We start from the raw sequence: 22914 nt of genomic DNA on the forward strand, positions 1-22914 counted from the left end.
GTTATAAAAAACACACAAAACTCAGTGTACTAAAATTATATATTTTCAAAATGATTACATGGACAAATATTATACAGAGTATGAAGCATCCCCATAATGCACCCTTTCAACAATGGCGCTGTTTTAAAACAAAAAAGTGCTTCTATGGTAAAGCACAGTAAAATATTTACATGGCATATGTACAATATAGTCAAATTCATGTCCAATTAACAATTACGCAAAAAAATTCATGACAAAAAGATGTCCCCTTTCACTTTCCCCAAAAACTCTATTACGCTGATGATTACGATAACAAGTCGCATTCTCAGTTTTCATGAGTATTGAGACATACAGATGACATGGTCTAGATGCAAAATGTTTACATTTTGGTTGGTGGAAAAACATGTTACTATCCCCTTTCCGCCACTGTAGATATAAATTGCCGAAGTGTCAATTATTCAAGTATTACATGTATACCAGGATACGTCTTCCCAAAGTGTTCAGATGTTCTTAAATATTATCTTCAGTTAGGATATGCTCTAGCTAGCCTATTGTACTAAACACGTAAGTCATTTATCATTGTAAGGTTTTATTTCTTAGATCTATTTTATTTATTTTCAGAGCGTTTTTCAGAACCTTTCTAAAATATTTTGTATTTTCTATTTTGTATTATTTGCATGACAGAACCCCATCTGTGCTGGTAGTATTTGACAAAGCACCTTATTCTGGCACTGATATTATCATTCTGTAGCTTTATTTGTAATTCCTCCAGAAACTCGTGTACAGAATGATTGTTTATTATGTTATACTTTTTTACGGTTACTGTTTTTATTACTGGTATTATTAATGGCACTGAGAAAAATAAATGAGTACACTAGGAAAGAAGCATGCATTTTTTAAATAAAAAAAAATCTGCAATTGAGTTCTGTAAACAAGATTTATAACATTCCTAACAATAATGTGCATTTTGGAACGTACCAATTGCCAGGACACTATTCTGACTGCCCATGATGACTAACAGATGTTAGTTCATTACAGTCGTACCCTTCACCTTCAGACATCTCACAGACATGAATACAATTTAAATAAATGATAAAAATATTGGCAAGAACATACAGTATGTTCAGTATATCAGCACGTGAATAAAAATGGCTGTGGTTGTTTATACATATAATTCATCTTAAACTATAGATTGCACATAATGTTTATCCTGTTCATACTGATGTATGTACCAGAAAATTGCCCAGCTTTTGTAACTGCAAGAAATTTAGGAATGAATTAACTGTCTATAAAGTACCAGAGTCAAAAGTACCATCACAACAAACACAAACTAGGGTTTAAAATTACAGAGGTTCACTGTCTGCTTTCCCATTGCTATGTCAGAGCACTGCACATAGTTAAACTTTTCTCAAATTTGTCACATCTATAATTTGTTTCTTGTGGCACTTCAAATGACCTCCTATTGAAAATGACTGACAGCAGTCAGTTTGACACGAAACACAGCTGTCAGCATGAACATTCCTAAACAATATCCCCCAGATTTACAAAAGTTAGTACATGTTCGAAAATTATGGTCAAGAGCTAATGTGAACAAGAATATGGGGAATGCCAACGGAGTATGTTTCTATGCTTTAAAAAACTGCATGTATTTCAAACTGAAGATGATACATGCAACAAAATAACTTTGACACGGCTGGACAAAATAACAATGCAAAACAGCATGCATGTCTTACATTTTAACCTTTCCTGAGGGGAATGTGTAATTTCCTAATGAAATGTAACATTTTCCTCAAAAGTTCAAGGGAACAACTACTTTTATGGTTAAAATCTTTTTAAATGCAGCACAATCTTCCTCTATCGTCCAGTTAACTACTTGTTATTGAATATCTACTGTATTGATTATATCATGTTTTGCTCTTTACAATTGATCTAGTACTAAAATATATTTACATTAAATCACAGTATGCTGTACAGAGATTCCACAAGAGGTCAAAAGTATTTTATCCATATGGCAGGAGGTCAATCCCTAAAACTAAAGACACTTAAAAATACCTGGTAAATGTGTATTATTTTCTAAGGCAGTGGGTTATACATGAGTCCTTCCCAAAACCACCAGAAGATCTCACTTTCCAAAATTCATGGTTGTTGCAATAATCCTCAGTCGGTAATGATAAAGCTTTCACAGAAAGCAGCAAAGACACCAATTCTGATCCGAGCCGGAAAGAAAACAACTTGTTGTATTTTACGCAGGCCTTAGATGTCCCCATCCTTGACTCTTCCTTAATACTCCACTGTAAAGAGGATGATGTCAAGGATGAAATAAAACCACTCAGTTCGTCTTCTCACAATGGGCTGAGTTCAAAATATGAATCAGATTTTAATGTCTTGAGATTCCACCATTTTTGCTAAAGTCTTCTTGACTCTCAAGATGGTCAGCCGTGATGCAGGATTATGGGCCCAGCATTCTGACATCAGCTTCAACATGGCCCTCAAGCACTGTGGATACAAACAGATCAGTTTATCGAGGACAACCACAAGCATCTTATTTATTTATATCCCTATACCTAATGGTTCACTGACATCTGTTGGTCAGATATGAGATTTTCAATCACCTCATCACTGTTCCATCTGTTGGACACAGTTGGACGCAATCCTTTAACACACACTACCTCAAGCATTTCCTCGTAAGATGGGTCCGATGGCACCATTTCATAATATGGTAGCTGGTACTCCTCAACAATACCTGGAAAACATGATGTATTCATAAACAATACAATATATATGCAAATATAGAGCAATACATTTTCGATTGTGAAAAATTTTATTTTTTTCTGAATTTTAGTAAAAATATGAATAATTCTAAGTAATCTGAGAGGGCTTTGAATACCTCCAGTAACACAGCGTCTGGCCATTTCCCATATAACCAGCCCATAGCTGTAGATGTCGGCCGTGATGTAGGCCTGGAAGTGGTTCTTATTCAAAGTCTCATCCAGGACTTCTGGAGCCATATAGCGTCGGGTTCCCATTCGTGTACTCAGAGGGACGTCCACTTCATTTGTGTCACTGAAGCATACAAAATATAATTGAATCAAAATAAACACACAGACACAGTTCATCACAAAACTAGAAGAATCTTTCTTTTTCTTAGCCAATTAGCTTTCAACCTGAATGTAAAATGATGAAGTACCTGTTAAATTTGACAGCAAGGCCTAGGTCGGCAATACAACAAGTGCCGTTTTTCTTGATGAGGATGTTCTTGCTCTTCAGGTCTCTGTGAGCGATGGCCGGTTTTCCCTGTGTGCCGTAGATCTCTGTGTGCAGGTGACACAGGCCGCAGGCTGCAGAGTAGACCAGTCTCAGCAGCGCCTGTGCATCCAGAGTGGTGAACTTCAAATAATCGTACAAAGAGCCGTTCTCGTGATAGTCTGTGATCAGGTACAGCTGTGTAGATGCTCCAGTACCATTAATGTCAGCAGCAATGAAGCCTTAAACGAAGAGATTGAAAGATAAGACAGAAAAACATAAATAATATAGAGCAATGTATTATAACAAACTCTTGAGATCTAGTGTAATCCACAGTATAGACTAGGGATGTAACAATATCAAAATCTCACTGTATGACAACACCTTGGTATAAAGTCCATGGTACAGTATTTAAAACGGCAGAGATGGCTTGGAAACGTGCCATAAACATCCTATTTTCTTTATCCTCTAATCATAACTAATGCTTGGAGGTATGAATTATAGTATGAGATAGGTCAAACGACCTAAACATCCTTTCATTTCACCGTCATTTATCATGAAGCATACCTAGTATGTTCTCGTGTCTCATTAGCACGGTCTGGTAGATCTCGGTCTCTCTAAACCAGCTAGCCTCCTCTCTAGTGAAAAACACTTTCACAGCTACTTTCTCTCCCCTCCATCGACCCAGCCACACCTCTCCATATCGCCCTTTACCGATGAGACGCACTGTCTGGATCTGCTTCGCTATGGTGCGTTGTACCTGTGGGGTGTGAATATACAGTGAAACAGTGAAACACAAGATCTAGCAGATAATCCTGTAAAATACTATAGACTGCATTTCTTTTTTCTCACCAGCAGAGGGAGCCCAGAGCCACTGCCTGACGTTTGAGACTGGTTGATGAGATCTTTCAGTGATTCTCCAGCTGGGATAAAAGCCTGATCTTGCTCCAGGTCTCTGTGGTAGCGCTGCCTCTCTGTCTGCCACTTGTACCTGACAACAATCAAGCAAAAAACAACAACTTGATAAGCAGCCATAACTTTACAGCTATGCCTGACCACAGTCAGATTCACCCTGGCCCCTTTATTATCATCAAAATCCCCTTTTTAAAAGTTGTTACTTCATATAAAGACATACAGTTTAGTTTGACCCATGCCAATATATGTGCATGAAATCCTGCCTCTAGCAACAGTGACAAAAATGTTTCTCTTTTGAAAACAAAAGGACACGATGTGGGTGGCATGCATTTTCAAAGGTTCTATTCAAGAACAGCAGTGGTACGGTCACGGTTCACTGATTTGGAAAAACAGTCATTACTGGAAGAGCTTCTGTTTTTTCTGCTTCAGTAAGGTGATGATCTCACCTGTAATAACAGATGACACTGACGCAGATGAGGGTGCAACAGCATACGGTGACTGAAATGAGAAAGGCCAGCCAGTGAGGGTCTGGTGCTTCTGAAAAGAAAACAGGAAACAAAAAAATGATATCTTAAATAAAACTCAACAACAACCGTTATGCCTTCCAACTGCTGGGAAAAATGCCCTTAAAGCTCACCTAACTCTCGAGGAGGTAACTCTGGCTTTAGGTCTCGATTGCAGAAGTCGAACTGGCAGCATTCAATAGTTCGCCGTGTCTGTGCAAACTGTGAATCCTGTAAAACATCCGTTTATGACTTAAGTGTGTTAAACATTGTGATATTTTAAGTTTAGTTGAAACACGTTTGATTACATGTTAATGTGTTTTCTTTTAAATTGCATAACTTATCATTTTTTCACCTCCAATTAGAACATAGATGATATAAAAATGTCATACTTTGCACTGAAAGTGAGAGCCCTCATATTTCATGCAGCCTGAGCTTAGTATCATATCTCCATTTTCATCTTCTTCAATGATAGCAAAGCATTGCCCATTTGTCCTGTAATGTTTCAAACACAAGGTAAGAACTTCAAAAAGCACTCGCTAGCTTATCACAACCAGTATTTGGCACTTACTCGCAAGTGTTATTCTTGGCGTTGTCAGGGCAGTGACCTGAGCAATGGCAGCTGAGGAACCGAGCAGCATCTTCTGGTGACAGAGTAGAATCATCTCCAGACCTTCTGTAGTCTGATCCAGGTTTGACTCCTGTGCCCAGCAGCACGTGATCTGGATTCTGACCTGCTATACAACCGATAAGAGTCAATGGCAGACATAATCTGATCAGCAGGTGTTAACAAACCTCATTTATTGCTAGAGAACCCAAGATGAGTTACATATTTTATTCTTACAAAAGTTTCCTCTAGTGATTCTTTAGTATAAGTGCTTATATATAGAAATACACACACAAATTTCACTGATCTAACTCTATATTCACTCCATGCCTCACTGCTTGTTGTGACTCCACCACAGACGTTCCAGTCCAGACTTGTCCATAAAACAGCTAATCACTCACAAAGCAGCAGTTCTGAGATTGGGAGGCAGGTTGACATGACACTCGTTTTATCAGCTACATTCTATCATCCGATCCCATTACCAGTCAATCTCTTTCAGCCTCTCTAGGCGCTGCCGATCTCACAATTAGACTGGACTCTTCTCGTGGACTAATTCTATTAGAACTCTGTGATTAAATAGAGAGCTAGACAAGATAAAGGAGATTTAGTCGCTCTTCAATTCCTAAATAAATGGATGGGCTACAATATACACCGGAAATGTGATCCATTACTACAACATGTATGTACAGTATATTATATACAAGCTGGACTGGCTTGAAAATAACAAATCTGTCAAAGACACCCACAACCACATGGATTGTTAGTTATCACTGAATTATATTATATAGCCCGGTTTCACACAGCTAAGCTAAAGGCAGGACTATGCCTTAGTTGAGTTAAGTTATTTATGTTGCTTTTATAAAAATGCTTTAGAAGAATACATTACTGGTGAGCATCTTCAGACAAAACAATGGCAGTGATATATTTTAAGATATTTCTGGGCAAGTTATATTCAGTTAAGACAGGTCACACATTCCTTTAAGTCTGAGACTAGCCTTAAGCCTTGTCTGTAATACCAGGCCTATGTGTCTGAATCACGAACTTAAACTTCTATTCGTTGCTAAATTCAACTGAACATAGAACTGTTTCAGTGTTACCTGTACTTCGGTAGACCACATACAAAATATCACATTACTGTGTAAAATATAAAGTGGGATAATTATTGAGTTGATAGGATTTTTGTAAAACAGTATTTGCATTAAAATAAAAATGTAATGTAATAAACCCCAATTCTTCGAGCTATTTCAAATTCCAAACTAAATGCCACATTCAGCCCCAAAGTGCTTTCATTCAAGGTGCGGACAGACTCCATATCTTTCATACTAAGAGCATCAAATGCATTGTTTTTTGTTTCTTTGTTAAGCTACAAAATCAACTCTAATAGAGAATTATACTGTCTAGACTTAATTTTATTCAACGACGCATAGGGGATATAACTGAGGTCATTTTTGTAAATAAGCCTCTCATAAAGCAAACGTAAGAGGTTGTGTGGCTTTGAGCCCAAGAAAAGGGAGACAGTCCCCTTGATGACGACAGACTCTGTTGCACAGGGGCAGCATGGAAATTTAGCGTAAAGAGAAAGCTGGAGCCAGATCAAGTGGGCAAAGCCCCAAACAGGAACCCAGGGGATCCCTGTCCTTTCCCATTCTACTGCACTCGTTTATTCTCACCACTCAGAGTTTTAAACATCACTGTGGGATTACAGAAAAAGCTTTAAACAATGTAAATCTTATTGCAACTGTACAAAATTGTTACATCCATGGAAGTTGCCAGTATTTAGAGCTCAACACTTTCATGCTCGTCAAAAAAGCAACAAAAATAGTGGTACTGAAGGCTCTTTTACGCGACGACGACGACAACAACAACAGGGTTCCTCATACATTGGTTTAATTTTGGCATACCGCCACAATATCAATGCTGTCTGCCAAGAATAGATTTTACACAATTCCCCTTTACATTTTTATTTTAAACAGCTTAATTTGAAAAGAGATCTCACATGGGTATTTGAACCACCAAATGTTTAAATCTGTGCTGTTACCATAGTAAAAACTGCTGATAAAAACTTAATTGTTTTGTGGATAGGTTGACATTTTCACGGAATTGCTCTATTTTATAATCGTTTCATGTCTGACAACAGAACAAATGATACGAGAGAATGGCATTTAATTGTATTTAAATGTAGTATAATGTGACAGATAAGAGAGTAAAAGAGAAACAGATGTCAAGTTCAATCGCAGAAACACGGCGTGATGATGTCATAAATATGCCAATTAATTTGTGACATCATCAGCGCCAAAAGTCTCTGAAAATCCTGTGGGAAACAATGAACAACAGAGATTTTTAGTTTTCCTTTACGGCTTTTCCTTCACAACAAGTCATTGTTCTGTTGACAAGACTACATCCCACTTTTCATTTGTTTATCTATAAAACATTTTTTGTCAATGTTTGGGGAAAAATCATTACGTTTTCCTCCTCGGTAATAAAAACTGGTGACACATCAAAATAAGGTTTTACATATAAACATTAGTAAATGTATTAACATGAGCTAATAATGAAGAATAAAGTTTTTAGCAAGTCATTAATCATGTTAGTTCATGGTTCATTAACTTATGTTAACGGTTACATTTAATTTTGAAATATTATTTTAATGTGTTATTAAATGAAGAAATTAACTTGACAATGTTGTAGAATTCATTGTTAGTTCATGTCAACAAATGAATAAACTTATTGCTAACAAATACAACCTTATTTTTAAGTGTTACTAACAAATTCACTATTCAAAACATTCACTTTTGCATCAACATTACTTTAAAATGTATAACAATGTGAATTTTTTATTATTTTAACTATTCCATAAAAAATCCTCAGACATGCTATTTACCAAAACACATTTTTGCCATTTTCTGGATTCTTTGTGTATTTTCATTCATCTGACCACGTTAGTTAAAGGAACAATAAGAGCAGAGGAGGAGTGATCATTCAATCCTGACTGAGGTTTATAACCGCTCAAAAACAGGAGGCACTTTGGACTGTGGAGACAACTGATGGCTTTCAGTGGGCAATGTCACCTCACTTTCGTTGGGATTAAGTTTCAGAGGTTCAGACACCTGCCTGAAATTACATCTCATGGCTGCATCTGATGAGCAAAGTAAAAAAGGTGTACTATAGAGGTATTCAACTAGCAGTTACACAACTCTAACACTGGGAGAAACAACCGCACACTGAGGAGTCAAATGTTCACGCTACAGCTCTGGTTTCAACCACCTCCTACTTTTCTGCTGCATCTGTACAAAAATACATACACAAGGACATTAAGACTGGTGTTTGATATAATATGAGCTCTAGAGAAAACTGAGCTTTTTGAAAATCTGACTACTGGGCAAGTTACAAGACTTCCTCTCCATCCCTTACACAAATCATTTATTAGCGTCCCAAGAAATTGTTTAAAAATAGATCTTTTGTAAAACCAAAGGGCCACAACTTAAATCATTAACTACTGTTTACAAAAACAAGTAAATAAAAGAGTACAGTATATATACTCTTTTTTTTAAATACATGCAAAATAAACAATTGCCATGTTTCGATTCAAACTTCATATGAAAGTGGAAACAAAATCTAGATGACCAAGACCAAGGGTGCGCTCTTAAAAAAAAAGGCACTTCAAAAGGTTCTTCCATGCCATAGAAGAATCTTTTGGTTCCACAAAGAACCTTTAAGATCTGAAGAACCGGTTTCCCAAAAGGTTCTTTGTGGGGCAAAGCATCAGCCAAATGCACAAAATGTAAATGTAAAAAATGTTCTTCAGATTATAAAAAGAAAGAAAGAACCGTTGACTGAAAGGTTCTTCTATGGAATTGCTGTGAAGAACCTTTTGTCTGTCGTGATTGGTTCCCTGCTTATAGCATGTGTCTAAAGATGTCCCACCCACACCATATCAGCAAACTTTTCGCTTCTCAGGCTGTTGATATTGGTCGGTCCCACTCTCAGTGCACGTGTATTTATTAGCTTTGGCTTTTAGCAATAAACGTTGGTGTCAACTTCACTTCATCAGTTAAAAACATGCAGATCGATCGAAGTGTATCGGAGGTCTGCTAGTGGATGTGCATATCTTTGATAAAGATCCCAATTTTCTTCCTACTATGGCAATGGAATTCCCCTATTGGGACAGACCGGCTATATTAATCAACACTAATAACAGAAGCGTTAGTTTTGCCTTTTTATATTGGACCTGAATTGGATAACAATTGCAAGCAGGACTTCACAGGACGTTTCATAGAAGTTTTTCAGAGGTGTGCGCACACATATACGCACACAAGTCATGGAAGCTGTTATTTGACTGTTGGTTATCTTAGAATGTGTGTAGCTGAAATCTGATTACCAGCTGTAGGACTGTGATGAAAGTGAAAGTAGTTTAGCACGTAGCTCAGTCAAATGTTTACGATCTCTGAAAACCAAACACTACTCACTACTCTTCCTCTACTCTAAGGAAAGCCTCGACCCCTTTTGGGCGTATTTCTTTGAGCGGAGGGTTTTACAAAATTCGGAATAGTGACATCTTGTACCTGGGATGTAATGGTCTGTAGTCCGATTCTAGTCGTTCTCTGTAGTCCTTGAAAAGCGAATTCTGTTAAAGACAATATCTTGCTTGGCATTGAACTTTGAGCTTTATCTTTTTGCAGATATTGTTAACGCTCTAACAGCTACACACACACTAAAGTTTGAAAATTGGCATCGCATGGAATGCCCCCTTTAAATCTGTGCACACTTATTAGGGATTTAAATCCCAAAGATCAACAGCACAATAGAGTTCAAGTGTTTCCGGTGAGCAGTTTTTGGAATAGTTTGTACCCGCTAGCAATTGTGACAGTGGCATTAAGGAAATGGTTAATGTGCTAAAAAAGGAAGAGAGACCGGCAACAATCACTTCAACAGCTTCCTTTAGTGGGGGGCCTCATATACGCTCATGGTTCTAGACTGAGTCACTACACCATAGATGTCTTTTAAACTCCCTGCCATGAGTAAACAAACAACAGCCGTCTCAGGTTGTGTTTTTGCTATAAGTTCGATTCAATTTATATTTATTTGAATAGCTTGTAACACTACATACAAGTGTGCCAATCAGCTTCATGTAGTCAACAAACAACAAACAAGGGTATAGAAATAAGGTATGCAAATAAAAATAAGTTCAAATAAAAAACTGGATATCAGTCATCTTCTTTCCCTCGTGCTCTAAAACTACTTTCAAAGTTATCAACTGTTGCTATTTGCCTTCACAGCTCAATGACTGTTCATAGCTGACCTTTAAATCAGCCTCTGTCGAGTTCACTGTTTTGCCAGGTTTACATGGGGTATTTTTTTTCATTAAACAAAGCTATCTGTTACTACATCAGTTAACATCACGTTATTGAACATATGGAAACACTCAGCAGGTTACATTTGACTCGTGGTTTTTCTGTATTCCAAATCACATCAAAGGAGGGCAACAGGGGATAAAAATACATGCGTGCAATGTAAGAAAATGTAAGGTTTAAATTAAAACATGCGTTATGTGTTAGCCTTGCAATGTTCCAAATAAAGAAAGCAGTGGATATAACTGACTAAATAAGTCAGTAAAACAAACAGCTGTAAAGGGAAATGTCATTATCTTTGAATAGTTCAAATTAGATGAGCCTGATCATAGTTATACTTAACCAGTATGAATATAAGAAAATTACGGAGAGAAAGACTGTAAACGATAAAACGACCCTTACCTCCAGCACATAGCCTTGACACAATAAGAATTCCAGCCAAAACTGCTGTGACAGACAAAAGCCTTGCCATTGTCAGACAGTCGTCTCGTATCCTTTTGAGTGAGGATGGGATTAGTGATGATGTCCGCCTCTATTTTTTTAGATCCAGCGAACACTAACAGACTGGTGGAGAGAACAAATGTACAGTTGCGGAGGCGACCAGAACAAGAGGAGAGTGCAGTAGATGATCGGATGGCACTAGAAACTCAGAGATTCCTTCTCACGGGGTCCACGGAACTGTAATTAAAGAAACACACCATGTGTATGTCAATGCATCTTTCTAGATAATTCAATTACTTATTTATATTAGGTTACCTCTGTTTGTACAACAACGCAACGCATCTCATCATAATCGATGTATCATGATATTATATATATTCATTTTAAACAAAACTTTTTGTAATCAATAAGAGCATACAAAGACAGATGACAGGACTGAAGTTAACCATTAATAATGTATGTGAGAGACACCAATCGTCATTGAATAATTATTAAATGCCCTTTAATAATTCTGAAGTCACCAGACTTATCTAAGCAATCTATTACACTGATTATGTACCATTGAACAACAATACCGTTATTTAAAAAAAAAGGCACAGGCTTTGCGTCTTGCGGCATCAAACATCATTGCCCCCTTGTTTTTCCTGGGCTTGACCCCTCAACCCGTCAGGCCGGCGCTACTCTTGAATGCTGTAACATGCCCAAATAGTTTGATGAAGGATGTTCTGCAATTACCCCGCTCTGGCCCCATGCAGCGTTAATAACATGATGTGTCTGTTTCCCTTGTAGGCCTGTGTGTCTCGTTGCAATTAGTGGCCATGAGCGAAGTCTGTCCTGGGGGGGGGACAAATTAGTGGCGGATCGAGCCGCTGTCTGTCACTTCTTATTTGCCCAAGGGGGACAAAGAGCCCCGACCTGTGCCCCACTTTCACACATCCCTGACTGGATAACAAGGAGAATAAAGCCGGTCTCAGCAAGGCAGCGAACAAGATAGCTGTGCGGGCACCTACACACAGAGACTAGAACCAGCGACTGTGCCCGCTAGGAGAAAAAAGCAGGTATCGGAAAGTCTTCACATTTGGAAACCCTTTTGGTAAACAAGGTAATAGTGTAGAACAGATATGAGTCATGCCCACAAAGTTCTCTTAAAGGTGTGTAACAGGATAATTTCTCTGTTGTAGCAGGAAATAATTATGGGGAGAAAGTCATGACACCCAAGCATGAAAGTAGGAAAAATAAATAAAAAAGAGCACAGGAGGATGTTTAGAGGTGTTTGTTATTACTTACAGGCATATGAGGGCCAACAGAAGGAAATCCTGCAGGTAAAAGAAAATTTTACTCAGATGTTCCTTATCCATGAACGGTAAAGAGTCAAGTCATGTCCTGACTTGATAAAGTTAAAACTTTAGATCAACAAAAGAAAAACCCCAGACAGGGCACCGAGAAACGCTTAAAATACTTTTAATATTTGGCTGATCACATTTAGTATAACGGCACATGGCCTTTCACATTTCTCCAACTGCTATGTCGTAGATCTGTCAATTATATTACATCTAAAGTATCACAATCTTAAAACAACATACGGCGATGTTGCATTAGACACTTTTGGAGCTCTGCCCATTAAAAGGCTTTGGTGGCCCCAAAAATGTATGCAAGAAGGCTAAATGAATAGGAGTATTGTATGGCGATGCGTAAAGAACGGTACACCTTTGCAGTCAACCATATGCCCGATCGAGGATGTCTCTCAATGCTTTTTAGTGGGAGAACTATATTTTTTGTCTTCCCACATGTGTCAGCAGAACATAACTTGCCTACATGAATGACACTTCACCACAACAAAAAGGCTTCTCTGTATGTCTGGAAAAATAAATTTTGCGTGGGAGGAACAAACATAAGTTCCAGTATTCCATTACTTTCCAATATGATTCAAACCAGCTCAATAACTTGAGTCGTGAATAAGAAGTACATTCAACAGCAGACAGCGATCTTCTAAATAAATCTCACCTTTCCTTTACTACCACTTCCCCTCTTAGCCTGCACGACGTCAAGAGTGGTCTGGTGTTTTTCTCCCCCCCCACACCCGCTTTCTCCCTGCTTTAGCCCGGATCTCTGGTCCCTCCTGGGGCCCCTCCTTACAGCAGGGCTCCCAGTACTGAGGCCGCCTTCCCTCAGTGTCGGCGCTATGCCCAACATGCCTTTCAAGGCCTGCTAGACTGGAGGGCAGACTTTCTGGCTCCGCTGCCATTGTTTGCTTGGCTGCTTTGCGCCTCATCCCAGTAAAGGATTAGCATAAGAATACATAGATTCATTGAGATGTGCCCACGACCAACTCTCGTCTTCATCATCCTTGCGCCTTCCTCTTCCTTCACTAAACTTGGACAAACTTCGGGAAGACCTTAACCATTGAGAAAAAAACTGCTTGGGGGACGGTCAGTCAAGCAGAGACTGTGCTAGCACAAGACTCCAGAGTCTTTCTTGACACAGCAGTTGATTGCAGACAAAGAACAAAAGTTAATCTGTGGAGCACTTGGGTGCAATACGAGCTGCTTTAGCCAGATTCCTCTGAAAGGGTAATCGGTTGAGACACCATCTCTACAACAAAGCCTCAAAAACAAAATAGATTTTGGCTGAGAAATCAGCTCAGCATACTGAGGTCGGAAAAGTCTGTCTGGAAAAAATCTCAACAAAGAAGCTGATATAATCTTTGTGCTAACAATGGAACAATTTCTTAATGCTGGGTGGTTGATTCACTTATACTTTCTTGAAAAATCTTTCTTAATTTACACTTCCACATACTTCTGTGTTGTTGTACCTAATGATAAAATAAACACACACACATTTTTAGGCCTTTTGTTAATACTCAAGCTGTGTGGTGGTGACATTGATGAGATAAAAAATCATTTTATAAAGTTAATACGTATCATTATAGGTTCATGTTTATAATCTCTTTATTATTACTGTAGTTTTTCATTAATTACCTTGAAAGATGGGAGTGTACTAATTTGAAATTTATTTAGCACCGATTCGTTCCTTAGGCTTCCTGGCTTACGTCAAAACTAAGCTTGAACTCTATTCTCATATTTCTCAGCTTTTCACCCGAGACAGATAACTTACTTCTATTTCCTGGAATTGAGAAAAAAAACATGGAGATGGAAAAGCCCCCAAATATTCTGAAATTACTGAAGCAGCAGAGGTTTATTGAAAGTTAATTGTCCATTACCTGCCACACACATTCCACTAAAGGATTAAAAAGAAGCTGGGTTTCAAGGGCTCAAGGAGAGCCAGATCCCGTACAGAGATCTCAGAGGCACTTTTACATTAACTTCTAATAACTTTTAAATTAAAATGCCACATTAAGCTCTACACAATCACTCTTCACTTTGCTCTGAAAACCTTTTGGGAAATCTTCACAGAACTGCTTTTACTGAACTTTTACTGAGCCTCTGCAATTGAATTAATACAAATGACTAGAGGTCCCCAGGTAATACTAATCTTGTGCAAATAGTGCTCAGAGTACATCAAGCGATCCCTAACAAAGCAATAGTGACGCATAGTACAAAAATATTTTAATATTTGACTGAATGCTCTGTTTGCGCTATAAAACATTTCTGCGTATGTCACGCAAAATAATATATTGATCAGTTTAGAAGTCTCACTGGTGCGACCATTAAGAAAAACTTACGCACTGTTAAAAACGCACAGTTAAAATAGTCGCAAAATGTCGTGAGTCCTGGTTACTGTAGACACCAGAAACCATTTGTTGAGGTCTGTCCATCTCTGATGGAGGAAGGATTTATAGCTCTTTGCTAAAGTTATGTAATCACAAAATGGTGGTAAAAAACGCATTGTTTTAGATGTCCATCTATAAGGAAAAATTATTTACATACCGTACAAAAAGATCCATTTTTGTGAAGCATGTTGGCGCAGTGTTTGGTAAGCATTGAGGATGGCTGTAGGTGTCATTCGGATCCAGGTGCTTGAATGCCCAAATGGCATTTAGATTCTGGCATAGTATCACAAGAATCTGTAACAAGAGAAACAAAACACTTAATGTAGTCAAGGATGTAACTAATATGTCCCGTCTGCAGCGTTAAAAATTATTTTTATTTAATATGTGCAATGCTCTACCAACTGTGACCAGAAGAAATTCATTCATCATAATTTAACCTTTAAAGAGACGGCTATGGCAGTAAAGGGGGGTGTAAGTTCTGTTTGGTCTGAGTAAATGACAGAATTTTCATTTTAGGGTGAACCCATCGCTTTAATACTTCCCATTTTGGATTGTTAGACAAGGAATTTTCTTGAATTGTCTGATTATTATCAGCTTTATCAATAAGCAGAATGACTTTAAATGACATGTTTGTCAATGAGTGTAGCTTTATAAAGCTTTGTCAAACACAGTAGCTGAAACAAGGCCTGATGTAAAAGTCATTATGATGTTCAGCAGTTTCAAAAAAGCCTTGCACCACACAAGATGCTCATCACATGGGTATTCTGAAAAACACATAATTCTATTATCCACAACCAAACTAATACAGTAAACAAGCTTTCTGACCCATCACAAGACCAGAGCGAAATCCTTTGGTCGTCTTTGCGCTATCCCGACCCATCTTTGAATTCATCCTATCCGGTGCCACTCTAAATAATTTACTCCGATAGCCAAGTGTATTTAAAGCAGATCAATACCATTAAAGGACAGCTGGGGCATACTGAATAAACAGAGACCACTCTTCTCATTGCAAAGGCACAGCAATCTAGCAACCCTACTACTTTTTCCAATCTGACCTACGATCAACAGCGAAAGAAAGAAAGAAATCAATCGCTCTCAGTCTTTCCTACCGTCCTCGTCGTCCACAGATGACTACATAGCCTACAGTAAGTGTTAAAGAAAGGTCTGTTCAATACGAGCTCAAGTAGTGTGTATCAAATGCCCGTGCTCATCTAGGATTAGTCTTCCACCTTCTAGATCGGAATGATACGTCTAAATGGGGTGCACCTTTATGATGAGATGGTTGATAGGTGCAGGGCCGGTTCTGAGGTGGTGGTGTATGTTTTTCCACTCCTGCTTAGCCACCCTGTCTCCAGGGTGAGTCAGGGAGGAGGGGTGGGGGGTTTGACTTTAGATGGTGCAGCAGCCCGAGGAACGCAGGCAGGGATGTGAAACCTGATCTATGCTGCCTCTTAACCCTCCCGGCCCCAGACCCCCTCCCTCCAATCTCCCCGCCTGCCACCTCGCCACAGAATCCCAATGCAATCTGATCCTTCTCACTGTTGCTGAGATTGAAACACACTCCTAGAGGGCTCCAGGGCAACTCAATATGGACCTGGCAGATATTTCAAAAACGGGAAAAAACACATTCATTTATTGTCGTGTGATTTCGGAGCAAACTAGAGATTAATAATATGCTGGGAGAATATGTGCCTAGGAAATGATATAGGCCAGGCCACATAACGATCAAAGCAACAAATGAGAAAAGAGTAAACATGTCTTTATATATAAATAAGCATTAGTCATTTGAAAGCAAATGACCCATTCATCTGTCTAACAACAGCTCATTACTTAACATGTAAAGCAGGGCTGTTTTACAAAATAATTGCTCTCACAGTTTATGGAAATACACAGTCACATTCCACATAATTCACACAGTTATATCTGTTCACTAGGGATGGGTATCGTTAAGGTTTTAACGGTACTACTACTTTTATCGGTACCACTTATCGGTCCGGTACTTTAACGGTACTCTTATCGGTACTTTTTGTTGTGTTTTTTTTATGAAAGACGAAACTAAAGCTGGAGTTTTTTTTCACTATTTAAAACATTCGTATTCTTTACATTCGTTGACCTAACATATCTTAATGCAGGTAAAAGATGAATGATACCCGCCTATTATTCATAGAGAATTTAGATTCGTATTTATTAATACGCCTTTATTCTGACCAGCATACTAACCAGCGTTCAAAATCTGTCTAGCTATAAGCATCCTTCCAATCATCTTTGTGTTCATCAGAACCAATTAATTTATATAGATTGTGAACACATCGAATGTGAGTAAATGATGCAAGAATTTTCATTTTTGGGTGAAGCATCCCTTAAACCAAGCTGTGGAACGACAGCTGTCAGGCAACTATATACTGTAAGCATCATCTTAAATTTTCTAAAACAAATCCACTCTTCCCAGCCTAAGCCTCACTCCTCTGGGCCTCTTGTGGAGGATAGCTTCACAGGCAGTGTTTGCATCTGGTTTTTGACCTTCTTGTGTACCAGACCTTTAAGCCTCGAGAAGGTAAAGGAGCTGAATGGATCACCCTCCCCCATAGCCCATAAATTAAAAGCATCATTTGTATAGAGATGGGCAAAGGCACAGTTAAAAGAGTCTAAATTCATGACAGCAGTGCTTGAATATAAGACAAAACACAAGAGAATACCAAAATGTAGAGCACAAAAAGCAGAATTTAAGGCAGTATTTTAAATGTTGCGTGTTTTTCGTACGTGCACACGTAAATTAATAGCAGGTTTTGTATTGAGAGGTGGAGACCAGACCAGTCAAAACAGCCTGAAGGAAAAAGCAGAAGTAATTCACAAACGTCACTGTATTTTACAATGAATATAATCATAGCCCAAAAATTCGGGACAGTTTCCATTAGAAAGTGAAATAAGTATTAAGGCAGAAGAGTTGTCATTTACACATAAAGTTGTTGTTAGCATTCCGCGACTCCAGAGTTAAAAACTTTGAATATGACTTTCACAAACCATGACCATTTTTCTTTACACAACAGTTACATGGTTTAAAACGTATTCAGCGACGCAGCAGTGTCTCGTAAAAGAAGGTTGTTATACAAAGTACACAAAAGTGTGTTTTGATTTGCTAAAGGTAATAGCACAATAGCTATCGTTCAACTCGTCGCAAATATATCTCGCGCTCGACGAGCCTTCAGACAAAATGAAGTTACTAAATAAACACGCAAATGACCAACATTTTTATTTTACATTTCTGCACGCATGTATTTAGCGTTGTAGGAAGGATAACACGACACGACTGTCGATATTAAGTTGCTTAACGACATTACATTGAAAATTAACATTCAGCGAACAAACTTTCGTCAGAAGCATTAGCAAAGCTAAGCTAACGTTAAGACTTTCTACTTCACTCAACTTACCCTCAAGATTCTCTATTAAACAGCACATCCGTATATTCCGTCAAATTATGTGCTCGATACTCGAATAATTCAGAGTTGCGGTCGACTCGCTGAGGTCCGTCTGGCACTGACAATCACCGCACACCTCACGGTACTCTGACGATACGACCGCACGTCGTCATAGGGTTACCTGACTCAATAGCGCTCCCTTCTGGCAGTCGGTGAATATCTGGACCGACGCGTTGAAAATAACCTCAGAAATTCACAGTGAGGATTTTCTTATCAGCGTAGTGAAATAATTTAGAGAAAGAAACAATTTAAAATTCGATCCTTATTTTTATTTATATTGCATAAATAAATGAAAAATACATATACGCTGTTGCCATCGTTGTGCTGTAAGGCCTTTGCCAAGACTTTATGCATTCATTTCGTGAAGAATTTTATCAAAGTTATATATAGATGTAATATCAATACATTGTAGCCTAAAAAAATAACGCATATGTGACCCTGGACAACAAAACCAGTCTTATGGGTACATTTTTCGAAATTGAAATGTTTACATAATCTGAATAAATAAGATTTATATTGATGTATTTAGAATAAGAAAATATCTGTCTGATATACAACCGTTTAAAACTCTGGATCTGAGGGTGCAATTAAATCAAAATATTGAGAAAATCGCCTTTGAAGTTGTGAATCAGAGGTGCTTTACCAGGCCATATACTCACAACAATAAAGTTTTTATATATTTAAGGTAAGAAATTTACAAAATATCTTCATGGAACAGGATCTTTACTTAATATTCTTATAACTTTTGGCATAAAAGAAAAATCGATCAATTTGACACACACAATGTATTTTTGTCTTTTACAAAAAATAATTCTGTGCTATTTAAGACTTATTTTGTGATCCAGGGTCACAAATGTGAATTAGTAATGGAGTTGTCCAGTCTGTGGCACTGTCCTATAACATGTAATCATGCTTTGAAAACATTCTCATATAAAGTTAATAGTTTTTTACAGTTTTAGCTAGCTATGCTCATATTATGTTCATTAAAACAAGAAATACATATTTGGACATTCCATTATAAGGCAGTTTTTTCCCATGATTAAAAAACTATTAATCCTACGCATTTTTTCATTCTTTCAAGACATATAGCCTACAACTCATTCTCAAGAGCTGTATCTAACCTTTTTGTTTGTTTGTTTATGTCTGGAACATTTTCACAGTGAGGGAGAATCTCCATTATTCAAGAGAAGATTGCATTAACGCACCTTTTAACACAAACAAACATTTATAATTATATTGGTGCAAAATCACCACGTGTAACAGATTTTTTTTAATGGGGTGCTGAAACAATACTAATGACCTGCAAATACAGAAAATCATTTATGGCTCTTTTATATATTTTTCTGTATCTGGATACTTAAATAGTTTAAAATACCCAGGTGAACCGCAGAATATGGCAGAAGACACAGATAACACAATATGAAAAGTGACGCATTCAATAGCATTAAAGTACACAATGAAAATAAAATATGCGTTTCTGTAGCATGCTAAAATTATTCGTTATTCCTATATATTTAAACGGAAGTCTGCTATAAATTACTTGTGTAAAAAAGATGTTAATAATTTATTACATGTTAGAGAGGCATATATTACATGCCAAACTGGTACTTGTGTAAATAATACTTTTAAAAGACAACCTGAAATCTATAGTCCTTAGAACACATCTCAACTCTTGTGTTACGTTAGAATAAATTAAAAACATGGAAGTGAAAATATATGTACTATGCTGGTGCATTAATGACACATTTCTAAAAATGTCTCAATGAAACAAGTTTCTATGTTCAAGTTCAAGAATTGTATGCATGAAAAATAACATCAAACAGACTAAAGAAAATATGAGTGTCTACAGTCTTGATGTTTTACATTGGTGTGATAGCAAATTGGCATGAAATAATAACTGTAATATAATAAACTGTGCTCTCAGAGTTGCACCTCACAGGGCAGCATTTACCCACAAAGAAAATAAAATACATCTGAGTTAACACATTTGTCATTGTTTTGTATAAAGATAAAAAATTGCAGTTTTTGATAAAACTGGTCTTGTCTTAATTGTCTCGTATGAACTCCTCATTCTTGGCAAAGAGAACAACCCGTGCTATTTTAAAACAGTTTAAATGGCAAAGAATGTAGAGTTTTTTCCACCACAAAAAACAAGGTAACCAGGCAAAACATGAACCGCTTAAGTGTATTTCGTTAAACCTCACAGGATGGATATTATACAGCTAAGTCTTGCATACACTATATTTATTCTAATTCTAGTTAGCTAGCATAATCATGTTTTATCATAATCAAAAACACTAATATTGACATGACAATTGGATTAATGACCACACATTCACACAAAACCATTGATGGAGATTGTTAGCACTTAAACACAATCATTAAACAATTAACGGTGTAGTTAGCTTTATCAGAGCACTGTCAAAACACATATTAACAAATGTTTGCTCGGTCGCTCTCTCTTTTGGGTGTTCATTCAGTTTTTAACAGCCTTTCTTAGAAATTGCTTATGCCACCTTAGACACCAGCACATTCTTTGTGATTCCTGTGCGAGTGTGAAAACTGTAGGCCTTATAATATTATGTGAAAAAAACTGTAATGCAATAAAAATAAACTTTTTTTTAAGGCATAAAATAGATAGATTTTCAATCAGACTGTTTCTGATCTGCAAATACATCAACTCAAGATTGTTATTCTTGCCCATGTACCCTTGAATAACCTATTAAATTCTCTCTTACCAAAACAAAGTTTGTCACTAATCCATAAAGTGAATCTGAGGTTATATCAATTTTATAATGTGTATCAGGCAAAAATATAACCAAAATAATAACAATGTGCACATTGGGCTTTAATGAATTACATGCATTTTGTCAGAACACCTATTGTATGTATAATTCAGTCATTTGTTTAATAATTTTCCATTTCATTTGGATTTGGCACTGACGCTTTGCCACAGAACCTTAATGCAGATGTTATGTAAATTGCATTTGGTTCCTTTAGACAACTTATGTTGCACTATTTCAGCATCTACACATTAATGGCATGTGCATGCTTCTTGCATAAGGGCTTGTCCTTCTTGGAATAGAAAGGTTGTCCTTCCAGATTCACATTGCACACCTACATATAAGAAAGAAAAAAAACATGACACATAATTCCTCTGAATTGCATGTATTTTGTGAAACGATGATTTTGTACATACCGCACAAACAAAGCAAGTATCGTGCCAAGTATGGCCAAGAGCTTCAATAAATTTGTCTCCTGCCTCAACTGGGAAGTCACAGCCATGGCACTTTGTGCTGAAGAGACTGATGTAATCTGGTGACATAAAAAGGTTAGTGAAAATATTCTATTCCAGACCTGAACCATACTGCATATTTTCTGGTGGTTCTCATACCTTTCTCACAATAGGGTTCCCCATCCTCCATATGAAACAGGCTATTTCCAAAAGGCTTTCCACAAGCTGCGCATACAAAGCAAGTAGTATGCCAGGTCTGTCTAAGTGCATGCATCACTTCCTGTGGAGCAGATGTTGAGTAGTGTTACCTGTAAAAACCTTACATATTTCTGTAGTCATAAATCATAGTATAAGTGAGTTTTTCAGCTTACTCCCATGATCTTGGTGTTGCAGCGGGCACAGGTAGGTGCAAAGAACTCTCCATAGCAGTTCTCACAGTAAACATTATTCTGCTCTTCCACAAAGCTGACATCAGCCAGGGACGAGTGGCAATAATGGCAGTTAAACTCTTCTGGATGCCAAGAACGACCCAGTGCTACCAGGAACGGTCCCCTGAAGGTCCAAATAATTTTCATTTGGAAAATCGTCATGAGCATGTATGGAGGATGAGCAGTAGAAATTTAAGTATAGTCATACCTGATGATGCTGTTGCAGGATCCACACAGAGGCGTTCTGCTGCCGGCTGCAAACCGCTCTGCCCTTTGAGCAACTCCACGGGCCACAGGTGGGAACGGGGTGGGGTTGAATGCGGGGCTAGGTGCAGCAGGAGCTTGGGCGTGAGCACGGACGGGGTTGGGGATGTAGGCTGGCGGTGGTGGAGCAGCCTGGGGAAGAGGCTGAACTTTTATATTTGTTGTGGTGGGTTTGATAGGGTCAAACTTATTGGCAAAATTCTCATCAGTAACCCAAGGGGGCCTGTTGGAGGAAGGGCCAGAGGCTGGCGCAGGTGCAGCAGGAGGAATCGGAGCAGGCGTGTGAACCATTGCTGGAGCTGAAAAACACACATCAATTAGCTAACCAACAAATGAACATGTGCATGAGGAATTAAATGTGTACAATCGTTACGTATGAGCAATGGCTACCTGGATGAGCTGGGTAGCCTGTGGGTAAAATGGTGGCAGTGCTGACCACTTTAGGTGGACCTACAGGGATCTGGATGGAGCTGTGCTGCATTGGTGGTGGTGGCTGCCGCATGGGTGATGGCTGCATTGGTGGCTGCATTGGTGGGTGCATTGGTTGGTGCATTGGTGGAGGCTGGCTGTAAGAACTGCAGAAAAATAGAGCAAAAGCTATAGAATAAATAATTTCAAATAAAAATTGCACTACATATTAAATAAGTAAATATGTAAATGTTTTAAAACTAATATTTTTCAACCTTGTTAACTAGATTTTTTTGGACATTTAACTTCATATCAAACTTAAAATGCACATTTAGTT

General features: G+C 37.9%; 2 protein-coding genes across 15 annotated transcripts in view; both read right to left on the minus strand.

Moving 5' to 3' along the window:
* Positions 1-21: 21 nt before the first annotated feature.
* bmpr1aa (bone morphogenetic protein receptor, type IAa) lies at positions 22-18455 on the minus strand. 4 transcript variants are annotated; one of them, XM_056760533.1, is made up of 14 exons: positions 18195-18439; positions 14924-15060; positions 12324-12352; positions 10998-11273; positions 5212-5374; positions 5033-5135; positions 4775-4871; positions 4584-4674; positions 4075-4213; positions 3790-3982; positions 3167-3464; positions 2867-3042; positions 2592-2722; positions 22-2475 (listed from the first exon to the last, which is right to left on the minus strand). In XM_056760533.1, exons 4-14 carry the CDS (start codon positions 11065-11067, stop codon positions 2350-2352), a joined length of 1587 nt encoding a protein of 528 aa, XP_056616511.1. In that variant the 5' UTR covers positions 11068-11273; positions 12324-12352; positions 14924-15060; positions 18195-18439; the 3' UTR covers positions 22-2349. The 4 variants fall into 4 exon arrangements, with proteins under 4 accessions (XP_056616511.1, XP_056616510.1, XP_056616509.1 ...); XM_056760532.1 differs by having other exon boundaries at positions 5212-5377; positions 18195-18438; XM_056760531.1 differs by having other exon boundaries at positions 2592-3042; positions 18195-18455.
* Positions 18456-19492: 1037 nt separating this feature from the next.
* Positions 19493-22914, minus strand: part of ldb3a (LIM domain binding 3a) — a 33493-nt gene continuing 30071 nt past the window's right edge. For all 11 annotated transcript variants that reach the window (XM_056760523.1, XM_056760524.1, XM_056760525.1 and 8 more), the window contains 6 exons: positions 22560-22744; positions 22114-22468; positions 21849-22029; positions 21637-21757; positions 21442-21557; positions 19493-21359 (listed from right to left, as the gene is read on the minus strand). In XM_056760523.1, coding sequence (XP_056616501.1) covers positions 21270-21359; positions 21442-21557; positions 21637-21757; positions 21849-22029; positions 22114-22468; positions 22560-22744 — 1048 coding nt within the window. In that variant the 3' untranslated portion in view covers positions 19493-21269. The remainder of the gene's footprint in view (positions 21360-21441; positions 21558-21636; positions 21758-21848; positions 22030-22113; positions 22469-22559; positions 22745-22914) is intronic.

The sequence above is a fragment of the Triplophysa dalaica genome, chromosome 11, assembly GCF_015846415.1.
Source record: "Triplophysa dalaica isolate WHDGS20190420 chromosome 11, ASM1584641v1, whole genome shotgun sequence".
Taxonomy (NCBI): Eukaryota; Metazoa; Chordata; class Actinopteri; order Cypriniformes; family Nemacheilidae; genus Triplophysa; species Triplophysa dalaica.